The 12,342-nt window shown below is 41.6% G+C and overlaps 1 protein-coding gene across 1 annotated transcript in view; it reads right to left on the bottom strand.

The window, feature by feature from the left end:
- Positions 1 to 1,742: 1,742 nt before the first annotated feature.
- The window catches only part of LOC107570332 (transcription cofactor vestigial-like protein 4), a 23,680-nt gene continuing 13,080 nt past the window's right edge, over positions 1,743 to 12,342 (bottom strand). The window contains exons 2-6 of the mRNA XM_016256555.1: positions 10,766 to 10,955; positions 5,248 to 5,467; positions 3,556 to 3,679; positions 2,000 to 2,189; positions 1,743 to 1,902 (exon numbers count right to left, since the gene is read on the bottom strand). Coding sequence (XP_016112041.1) covers positions 1,743 to 1,902; positions 2,000 to 2,189; positions 3,556 to 3,679; positions 5,248 to 5,467; positions 10,766 to 10,955 — 884 coding nt within the window. The remainder of the gene's footprint in view (positions 1,903 to 1,999; positions 2,190 to 3,555; positions 3,680 to 5,247; positions 5,468 to 10,765; positions 10,956 to 12,342) is intronic.

The following is a 12,342-nucleotide window of genomic DNA, read 5'->3' on the forward strand; positions in this document are numbered from 1 at the left end:
TTATTTGAGCCTGTCATTGTTTTAATGGTAGCTCTTTAAGTGCACAGATGTCTTGTGATTGTGTGAAGGATGTTATGTAACGACAGCTTTAATAATAACGCTGTGCTGTCGTCAGGTTCATGTGAGTGAGAAAGCTTCGCTCATCTTCTGCTGTGTTTACGTCTTCGCTCTGCTGTTCTCAGTAATGACTTCAGAATGAAAGACTGGCACAGAGCGCTGTGCTTCATGACGACAGACAGTCTCCTGTGGGACGGAGTGTTAGTTCGGCAGAATAATCTGTATAGTGTTGATCTGCCTCTCTCTCTCTCTCTCTCTCTCTCACACATGCTGTGTGTATAGATGTGTATGTTGATGTGTGTAGCATGTATGGCATGCAGTCACACGCTCACGAGGCGACTGCAGCGCTGGAGTAATTGAATGATGCATGCGCTACACTGTTATTAAGAGGACTCATGTAATTACAGCTCTGAACCGCTGCTGCACTTTACTTTTCTTTTTTTGATGCAGTTGACAAAAGCTGGTCGTTTTCAAACTTTATTTTCTATATCAAATAAATTCAACTGGATTTTGATATATTAAAAGATAATTTTTTTTTATATATGCATTTTAACAGCACCGCACACAACACAATTATATTAGTGCACTTTATTAAACCTGCAACTGGAGAAAAAACATGTGCTGAAGTAAAATATGTGCCTGTGGCAACATTTTAGCAAAAATTACATTGCATGTTTCGTGGCAGTTTTAAAGTGAAATGTCTAAAACGTGACATTTTCTCTGAAACATTTTATGTTGCTTCATGCATTTTATATTGTAGCAGTGCAGAAATGAAATTATGCTTGATCGCATTTGAAAATAGAATAGCACCCACACTTAACCCGACTGATAATGTTAACAAAAGCTAATGTGGCATAAAAGCTCATTTGCTGAAGCAACCGTGTCATTTTGAGCTCTTTTATCGTGACTCGTGTTTCGCAGGACTCATACACGAGCGCTTCACATCTCAAGTGTAATGCTGCACCGGGTGTGCTATCCAGCAAGTTTACTACATCAGAAAAGCTGATTATGCAGCTGATGCAAATGATGAAATGTATTAGTTTACTAATCATGCAAATACAAAAATAATTGTAAAAAGTTTTACTGTTCATCTCAGTCAGAAATGATGTTTGGATGTGATATTACATTTCTGCATCTACAGGTTTTCTCAGAAATGTTACACAAGACTGTGTTTTGCCTGTAGGCGAGATTGTGGGTTTTTAGATTCCGCTACACTGTAGAGACCTGCTGTTCATGAGCTGAATTAATAAAGTCTTCTGTTCTCGTCAGTGGATAGCTGATTTTTTCTTGGAAACTGAAATGTAGGTCAACATGGTTTCAGGGCAGTTTTCGCCCAGCAAGAGTTCAGATTCATACCAATGCAAAACTCTTTTAATACACGTTTTGATGAGTAACAAAGATTCTAAACATCAATACCGAGACAAAATTAAACATACTTTTGCAGACATTAAATTTTTTTTTAAAAGGTACAAAGCTTTCTGCTTCTTTTAAAGGGAGAGTTTACCTAAAAATGAAATTATTTACTCAGCCTCATGTTTGTTGACTCATGTTGTATTGAAATGAAAAAATGATGTATTGAAGAACGTCGGTGACCAAACAGTTCCGTTCCCATTGACTTCCATTATACAAGTGGCCAAAAAACAGCATTATTCAACATATTTTTGTGTGTTCTGCATAAGAAAGAGTCAAGAGTCATGCAAGTTTAAAATGACATGAGGCTGAGCAAATGATGGCAGTGCTGGAGTTACCTGCTGGCGCTCGACGGGGCTGACAGTGGGCGAGATGGCGACAGTGCGGGTGGCGTCCATGTTTTTGGTCAGTGCGAGAGGCTGGTCCATGGCCAGGCTGGGCATGTGGGCATACAGGTGACCACCAACGAGACTCATCGGGGAGGCGCCGATGCGCTCTATGGGGCTGCGGCTGCGATCCCGGGGGTCCTTGCGGTAGTCCCCACGCAGAGGAGCTGCCCTTGGCCTTGATCTGCAGCCACGTCTCTCCCAGTGCCTTGGTGAAGTGGTCATCCACCGAGCCGGTGATGGACACCGAGTTTGTGACCGGCTCGGGCTCCTTGTAGTTCTTGCCCAGGCTGCGGCGGAAATGCTCCTCGATGACGGGGTCGCAGGCCGTGTTCGCTGAGGGACACAGAAACACCGCTTAGTGCTTTGTAAATCACAGACAAGACCTCCAGCAGACGGCACTGTCCACAGGTAGGGCACAAAACTAGAATCTGGGGTGTTTGCCCAGCACTGCATGCATTACAATGTGAAATGTAATGACTTAGTATTACACACACATACAAGCGGTCCAGTTTTCTAACACCTGCAGGAAGAGTCCAGACATCTCATTTCCCCAGCTAGATCAGGACAATCTGATTTCATAACGTTTCAGTACACTTTGAGAGCCAAACACAATTTGTAACTCATTATGATTGATTCAAGAAGGGAGATTTGTTTAGTATGCTTTCTATACCTACTTAAGTTAGCTCTGCACAAAGTCAACCTACAGAACTGGAAAGCATCAATGAATCCTTTCATTGTAAATCTGATATCTTGTTTCAATATAGAAAATATACGTTTCTAGAGACCATTAAAATTAGCAGAAAATCTTCTAGTACTGATGCATTCTTCATACATGTAGCAGATGGATAATGCAACTTTCTTAAATTTACAAAATTAGAATTTTTCATAGTTTGACTAACATTTCTTATTTGAAATTTTAGTTATGTTTGAGAACTTGGAAGTAAAAAAAAAAAAAAGAGAAAAAGTGGACAAATGTATTTCCTACAAATGAAGAGGAGGGATGTAGCAATGCACCGAGCCGGTTGAAAATCAATATAAATATGTGATGATTCATATCAGTTGAGATGTTAAATGAATCGTGATACAATTTGGGAGTGGGGTTTATATGAATGAATCTCTGAGGGGAACTGACTGTCTTCAGAAAAGCTTAGATGATATTTTCATCTTGCCTCTGTATAATGCACATTAGTGTTCATAAGGCAGGGCTCGCTTTGTTTACAACGCTGTTTGTCTAAGCAACAATAAAAGGACACCTTCTCATTTATAATTTGTCAAATCTAATTTGTTTTAAAAATGTGAGAAAACCATATTGTGAAACAAGCGTCGTGAACGGTTACATCCCTACTAAAAAGATCTTATGGTCCTTAATTCAAGTTACAAAACTTGATTTAAAACCTTGATATTGAGGTGTTTAATCTTGACTAATGCTGTCAACATTACGGTTCAATTATAAAACCTAAAAAATTAGACCATACTCTAGAAATGGTCTGAACGATGTCACTTCCTGCATGTCACATTTGCTCCATTTCTTCTACTGGTAATATGATTACACACAAAATGTGCAACATTTCACGTTTACTGAACATCTAATAGTTCCTTCCGCAGAGAATCTTTATTAAGTGAATTCATTAAGGGAAAAAAAGTAATTGGACATCAATTTGTAGCCCATCCATGGACAGTGAGGGCAGTTTGTACTTACAGTTGGAGGCTCTGCGGTAGCTTGAAGTCAGGCCGGGCGAGCAGCCGTTGTGAGACACGGTGCAGTGGGTGAGGTTACAGTTACGGTTGTTCGCTGGGGCACATGTGATCACAGAGGGACGATTCTGCACACACACACACACACACACACATGTATGAGATGAGCAGCAGAGCAAGTGTCCAAACAAACAAGAACTACTAAAATAAAAAAAGTGGGTTTTTAGATTCCGCTACACTGTAGAGACCTGCTGTTCATGAGCTGAATTAATAAAGTCTTCTGTTCTCGTCAGTGGATAGCTGATTTTTTCTTGGAAACTGAAATGTAGCTCAACATGGTTTCAGGGCAGTTTTCGCCCAGCAAGAGTTCAGATTCATACCAACGCAAAACTCTTTTAATACACGTTTTGATGAGTAACAAAGATTCTAAACATCAATACCGAGACAAAATTAAACATACTTTTGCATACATTACATTTTTTTTTTTAAAAGGTACAAAGCTTTCTGCTTCTTTTAAAGGGAGAGTTTACCTAAAAATGAAATTATTTACTCAGCCTCATGTTTGTTGACTCATGTTGTATTGAAATGAAAAAATGATGTATTGAAGAACGTCGGTGACCAAACAGTTCCGTTCCCATTGACTTCCATTATACAAGTGGCCAAAAAACAGCATTATTCAACATATTTTTGTGTGTTCTGCATAAGAAAGAGTCAAGAGTCATGCAAGTTTAAAATGACATGAGGCTGAGCAAATGATGGCAGTGCTGGAGTTACCTGCTGGCGCTCGACGGGGCTGACAGTGGGCGAGATGGCGACAGTGCGGGTGGCGTCCATGTTTTTGGTCAGTGCGAGAGGCTGGTCCATGGCCAGGCTGGGCATGTGGGCATACAGGTGACCACCAACGAGACTCATCGGGGAGGCGCCGATGCGCTCTATGGGGCTGCGGCTGCGATCCCGGGGGTCCTTGCGGTAGTCCCCACTGGCAGGCTTGCCACTGCAAGACAAACAAAGGAGGGATTGTACTGAGGCCCCTGTCCAGCGGCACAAACAAGCAGAGCTATTAATGCTGCATTCAGCAGGCCTGGCAAGAGCGCACACCTCCCGCGAGCAGTCGATGACTCGATAAGAGCGGACTGGACAGAGTCGCCGACGCTTACGTTCAAGCGTTCGTTTAGTGTACAGTAGGGCTCGGCGATATGGTAAAAAAAAAAAATAATAAATCTTGATTTTTTTTTTTCAGAACGTTTGACCGAGTCTCGATTTGTAACTACTCAACTTGAAAACACAACTACAAAATGATTCAAGCAACTTTTTCTTTATTAAAGCTCTAGTTAAAGAAAATTCTATTCCAAGTGCAGCACACACGAAGTTGACAACATGATGTAAATGTTAAACAAATCACTTGTTAAATATCTTTGCAGAAAAGATGCATAAACTACAACTACATATTGTACAAACTTGTCTTATACATATATGCTCAGAAATAATAAAAGTCAAGGTAATCAAAATGAAAAAATGATGTATTGAAGAATGTCAGTGACCAAACAGTTCCGTTCCCATTGACTTCCATTATACAAGTGGCCAAAAAACAGCATTATTCAACATATTTTTGTGTGTTCTGCATAAGAAAGAGTCAAGAGTCATGCAAGTTTAAAATGAAGTGAGGCTGAGCAAATGATGGCAGTGCTGGAGTTACCTGCTGGCGCTCGACGGGGCTGACAGTGGGCGAGATGGCGACAGTGCGGGTGGCGTCCATGTTTTTGGTCAGTGCGAGAGGCTGGTCCATGGCCAGGCTGGGCATGTGGGCATACAGGTGACCACCAACGAGACTCATCGGGGAGGCGCCGATGCGCTCTATGGGGCTGCGGCTGCGATCCCGGGGGTCCTTGCGGTAGTCCCCACTGGCAGGCTTGCCACTGCAAGACAAACAAAGGAGGGATTGTACTGAGGCCCCTGTCCAGCGGCACAAACAAGCAGAGCTATTAATGCTGCATTCAGCAGGCCTGGCAAGAGCGCACACCTCCCGCGAGCAGTCGATGACTCGATAAGAGCGGACTGGACAGAGTCGCCGACGCTTACGTTCAAGCGTTCGTTTAGTGTACAGTAGGGCTCGGCGATATGGTAAAAAAAAAAAATAATAATCTTGATTTTTTTTTTTTCAGAACGTTTGACCGAGTCTCGATTTGTAACTACTCAACTTGAAAACACAACTACAAAATGATTCAAGCAACTTTTTCTTTATTAAAGCTCTAGTTAAAGAAAATTCTATTCCAAGTGCAGCACACACGAAGTTGACAACATGATGTAAATGTTAAACAAATCACTTGTTAAATATCTTTGCAGAAAAGATGCATAAACTACAACTACATATTGTACAAACTTGTCTTATACATATATGCTCAGAAATAATAAAAGTCAAGGTAATCAAAATGACTGTAGGTATAACACCAGTAGACTATTAACTATAAATGTTCTGTAAAAACAATGAACAGAAGCTTTCAGTCATCATGATGGAAACATGAAATATCAGACATACAGAAGTAGTTCTTTACAGGTATTTTATTCGACTGCGCTACTTTTGCATTGTTTTTCTATGTAAACATGGATGCGTTTGACTGTTGCGCTCGCGTCTCATGCATGACACGGCAGTCTAAAAACACTGCGCTCGAGTTGGGAGAAGTTCACTCCCATTTTTTCCTATTCCACTGCCCACGTTGCATCTTTGTCAACACAAAAGCACAATCTGTGCAAATGGCACCTAACGATTTATTTATGGTCCTTCACACATGAGCGGTTAATCACGTGACAAGCGATTGGATCATTCTTTTCTCTTTAACTATCAATATGTTATCACTGGCATATTGTCAAAGTGACTAATTGTAACATTTGGTAATATTTCTATTCCAAATCAAGATTCCTCGATTTATAAAAAGAAATTTAATTGTGGCAAAACATTAAATTCGATTTAATTGACTAAATCAGAAAAATCACCCAGCCCTAGTGAGTAGCTACGGCTGCTCCATAATCTCGGCTGTTTTAAAGCAAGTTTTGTTCTACTTCTTCAAATCTCGTCTCCAGCTCTGCATTAGCTCAGATGGCTCGCTACAAAAGGCCCTTTCCCACTACTGACCTCCTTTCCTGTTTTTCTTTTCCCCCTTAAAAGAATAGACACACATGCAGCAAAGCCCAGAAGTGCTATTCCACCCTTCCGGAACGATCGGTCTCCTGTTGCCAGCAGAGCGGAGGCCCAGCGAGGGGCCAAGTGCACTATTCAAAAGGCTTCATCTGTGCTTCACAGGAAGAGAACTTAATACCCTTCACCGGGCACACAAGAGAGCTCTAATCAGGTATTTGAAGGAAATGCTTTCAGCGCAGAATTCGTAACCTCAGTTTGGTGACCGTGCTCCACCTTCGGGGAGGACAAGCACTGGAGATTTGTCGGGTCTCTGTTGTGTGGGCTGCGATCCTTGAAATCGCCCGTTACTTGGCAACGCAATTGGCGAGTGAAGCATCTGCTACGTCTACCGGAAATTACTGTCCTCACAATAACTAATGGAAAGCTGTGGAGCAAAATCTGTCTTACTGTCAGAAGCTACTCCTTCACAGCCTCTTCCTCCTCAGCGTGATCCGCTTTCACTGTAATACATACGCCGTGTACACAGTGTCTTAATTGTCCTCAAGAAGTTGAGATAGCATGCTGACAGCACCACTGTTGGCCTGAAAGGTTACACCATGTGACATTAGAAATGTGTCAAACAATGGAAATGCTGCTGTAAATGTGCACAGCTATCAGGAAGACTGCTTTGCATTATTACATGAGAGAGAAAAGAAACGCTGAGCTACTCAAAATAAAACAGGTCACTCACATTTTTGACTTGTCTTGGAAGCATCTTTATGCTCCACAAAACAATTTATAACAAATTATACAAGGTTACGTTTATCAAATTTTTACAAGAAAATCCAGTCATTTAAATAGGAATCCATGTTACTTCATACACTACCACACTATTGCCAAAATGTTGCTGCCGTGAACGCACATCTACACCACAATACAAGGACACAGTTGTGTATGGTTTAGGCATCATATTAATAGCAGTAAGGTCAGATCTAGGAGGAGCACAATAACATTCAGAAAAACCTGCTGAAAGCCTCTTCACCCAAGATCCTTTGAAAAGAAACGGCAATGAGGCCCTTTGATGAGATCTTTCAGTTCCTGCTGCTCCTCTCTGATGTGAGCTAAATGCTCTGGCAATAATCCACCAGTGCTTTCAAGACTCTTGCTCCGAGAACAAGGCATTTTCCCATTAGATCACAAAGCTTTCGTGTGTTTTGATGAAGCCACGCATCAATCCAAACATCCCAGAACACAGTCAAAACGTATGATACAGGAATAAACATACAAAAACAGAAGCAAACGCTTCCATCACTTTTATACGACTTTAGCATTTCCCCTTAAATGCCAAAAGCCAACGGTTATCTTTTACGCTTACTTCAAAAAAGTCTGCTCCAAACTCCACTGAAGTGATGTGAACTCTGCTAGACTCACTTCAGTCACAGATGCAGGCCAATAAAACCGGGGACATTTTCTCATAATTGCATTTCACAGCCGTGCGGGAAAACCTCACGATTCCACCACAGATCCTGGCAGGAAGATGTCTCTCTTATTTCTCCTTGAAGTCACTGGAAGCTCGCCCACAAAGATACAGGAAACATCTGGGAGAAATCAAGGCGAGGAAGGCAGAACCACAGGACACAAACAGTGCGTTCTCTGGAAATGTTCACGCTGCTCACTATTAGCCATATTTCTAGCATTCTTATTACAAATCAGCCAACAAGCTTTATTAATAGCACAATACTGTTTAACTACTGTTACACTTATATTCCTTAATGAATTCCTTAACTTCCCATTTGTAAATATTAAATGTGGTTGCTGAAGCAACTGGAACATTTTGGCACGTTGCTTATTTTTGGCTCAGGTTTTAAAACAAGCAGCCAAAAAGGTGAAAGGCAGTTTGAGAGTTGGATCCATAAGCACTGTGTGTAATGGGTTCAAAGCGCCTGGCTAACTTCAGACTTCACTGCTTTGACAAATTATAATCCAAACACCAATGAGCCAGTCATGTGTGTGTTTATATATAAATGTTAGCAGAAAAACACTATTTTATAAACCCTAACCACGCTGGCACGGCCTGCACATGACTCTCCGTTTGGCTGGCCACGGATGCATGAGAAAGACGGAGTCTCCGAGTTCCCAGCAGGAACACAAGCTGCCGTCGATCGTTCGCTCTGAAATACACTTTCTACAGGAACACATTAAACCCCTCGACGCTGGGTGAAATCTAGGTGAACGCATGAATCAAGCCTGTTGCATTTCTGTTGCATCTGCAAAACTTTAAAAGATCAGTCATTTAGTACACAAGAGAGACTCTTATTTTGCTGTAGACGTCGACAGTAGGGCGTCTCCTGTGGGACAGAACGCAGTGGGCTGACCGGATAAGAGGCCCTTTGTTTTCATGGCAGCAGTGAAAACCAGAAAATGGCCCCCACCCTGACACGAAGCCCACTCCACAACAATGTCTCCCTGAGTTTCCAGTTGTTCTAGCCTTAGGAGGAGGCTTGTATCACCGTTTAGTCTGGCAAACACGACCAGAATGAAACCGTACAATAGCTTAACATGTGGACAAACTCCTTTCAGATCAAAAACAATCTTAACAAGAAACATAACTGTAAACAGTCTCTGTGCACTTCTAACAACAGCAGAAGATTATAGTGAAGAGAGGCACAAGAAGAGAGGTTTCCCAGCCCCCACTGCTTCATTCCCTTCTATAGAGAAACACCCTCATGGAAACCTGAGCCGTGGTGTCCAGTGACAGCCGCAAACTCCCAACAAAAACAGTCAAGAGCGCCTCATTCACCTCCACCCGATGAAAATCACATGTCCTGGAGCAATACAGAGGCACACCAACAACTCCGTCCTCAGTTCAAATGTAAATGTACTCCTGCTCTTCAAATACAAGGAAACATTGGGCAAAAACTTTCCCGAAACTCCAAGCCTGTGTGCACGAAGAGTTTTAAAGGTTAAAAAAAAGAGAGATAAAATGCGGTATAAAAAACATCAACACAAACCAATGTCTTCTGTGTGACCACTGCTTCAGCTTTAACCATTTTTTTTTTAAATATTTAAGTTTGAAAATGCCAAAATGTAAAATTATTTATACTGTAATTGTAAACAATTCTATTCTACATGTTTGTTTCTGCTGAGCTCTACTAATGATCAGTAATTTAATAGTTTATCAGTAATTCTAAAAACAAGTGTGAACTCAACGATACAACTGCTCACACAATCCAATCCATTTGCACTAAACAACCATTTTGAAATGGTACATAAAAATACTGAGCTAAAGCACATTCTGTATGTCTACTAGCAAAATGGTGCATGAAGGGGATCTGGTGTTGGTAAACTCAGAAGAGATGGTGCAAAACAAGTGCTAGCGGAGTGGAAGTTGTGAAAAGGGTACGTGCTGTTATGAAACTACAATCTGCTGCAGAGCAGTTCAGATCCTGCTAGTGCTAAACCTTTCAACTGGCAACAAGCTCTGACGGGTTGCCAAGATGAGGATCAAATAGTGTTTATGTATCTGAGAGCGAGAGCATTGCAAAAGTAAATCCGTTCAAAGTTTAAAACAGCCCGTGCTGTTAAAGGAGCGCACACTGATGTCAAAGCCCCGAACACAGATCAAATCAAGCTTGTTGTGCTGAGAAGCCCCTTCTGTTGTTCACACTGGCTCCTGCACTGGTCCTAATTTACCAAGCAAATTGCAGGGCATAAATTAGCCCGGGCTGCTCTGCCTCGCTCCAGTGTGGCTTTTCCTTGCTGAAGAGCAGATCTGGTGTCCTGCGACTGAGCGCTGCTCTTCATACCGGGGCTGGAATGCAGGGAATGCTCTGCCACGAGGGCATGGCCCATGTGCTCCGGCTCCGACTGCCAGAATCTCAGGAATTCCAGCCCTCGCTCTTCAGCACATTCCCAAGCATTCCCCACGTTCTTTCTGCAGGAACGCCGCCCGCATGGCCCTAACTTCAGCTGAGTACGAGACTTTCTAAAAAGCACCTGCCTGCCAAAGACTCGCTGGAGACGACACAAGCTGTGAGCGTCTGTCAGTGCATCAGATGCATCCAAAACCAGACACGTGATGTTAATCGGATCCACTTACAACTGTGCGGCAAACAGCCGGCTCATCTTGGCCACATGCTCGCCGTTACAGTCGATGCCGTCATCTGCTTGGTCCCCGCTGTGCTTCCTCTTGCTGGGGCTGATGGGAGGAGGGCCTGTCCTGTGATTGCTGACTGCAGAGGACAGGGACAGGGCCGGCATTCTGGACTCGCCTCTCAGAGCAGCCTCACCTACAGCAAACACAAGAGAGCGGCATTAACACAGACGAGCACTATCAGCCGCTTCAGGAGATGCTGCTTTTACAGGCTGTGTGAGAAGTGAACTGCATGATTTAGAAAGTGAACAAGCCATCATGTGAAATACAAAAACAGCAGATCTGCTGAACTGATGGCATAATGAATCGAGTGAGCAGTCAAGAATCGACTCCACACACTAGGGCTGCACGATTATGACAAAAATCATAATTGTCGATTATTCCCTTAAAATTGTAATTGCGATTATTAATTACGATTATCACAATTTATATTGAATGTTTATACCATTGTTTGATGCAACTGCATGCCGCATTTTTATATGAAAATAAACAAGCCGAAAACACTAACTGAAAAACCTTTAGTGCTTTTCTATAGTATTAAGCCTCAAATGTCAAATATACTTCGGATTGGTTTCTTCTTTAAATTATAAAAATATGAATGGTATTATAATGTTATACTAAAACTAAAAATGGAAAAACCCTCAAGATAACATGTAGAAAGAAAAAAAAACCATCTAAAGCGTGCAGAATAACATAAGTGGACTTTGAACGATTAATTGCCGCTTTGAACGATTATGTAATTGTGGCATCCATAATTGTAATCACGATTAGAAATTCAATTAATTGTGCAGCCCACACACACACACACACACACAAATCAAATACAAAGCTCAAAAGAATAGAACAGGACACAGAAGTGAACATATTTGCTGCACATCTGTCTTGTAAACAACCCGACCGATCTAACGATCCCGGGGGGCTACCGACGCGCGAAGGGTGGCGTTCGAGAGGGCTCTGTATTTATTTACAGAGGTAGGGGAGAGCGGGGCACAAAGTAACACTTTTTGACTTTCTCAGTTTGTGTAAATCCACATGGGGTTCAGAATATATATATTTTTTTTTATCCACAGTAATTTTACACTTGTCTAGTACAAATATGTCACTTTGTTTCATAATTACAGTGTATACGTTTTTCTTTATTTACCCTCCAAAAATGGAAGTGAAATGTGACAACATGCCCCGTAGGTGGAACACATTGTAACATCTGAGGGGCACGTTGTAACATGACCATGTAACAGCTTAAAATCTTATCTGATCGAAGGAAAAATATATACAACACAAACTAAAATATTTTGTTAATATATATAGATACATGTTCATTAGTTTTTTTGTTCAAATAAAATAATGGCATTTTTTAAGAATTAAAATTAATCTGATTTTGGAGTTTGACAATGAACACATTGCAACCATGCTTGGGACGGCCCACATAAACCAGCAAAAATGCTTTATAATAATTTCTAAACATTAAACATCGACTGTCAGTCTTTATTCACCTGTTTCTCGTTGTTTCTCATTAAAATTAA

Source organism: Sinocyclocheilus grahami, unplaced genomic scaffold (assembly GCF_001515645.1).
Source record: "Sinocyclocheilus grahami isolate Dianchi unplaced genomic scaffold, SAMN03320097.WGS_v1.1 scaffold1442.1, whole genome shotgun sequence".
Classification (NCBI taxonomy): Eukaryota; Metazoa; Chordata; class Actinopteri; order Cypriniformes; family Cyprinidae; genus Sinocyclocheilus; species Sinocyclocheilus grahami.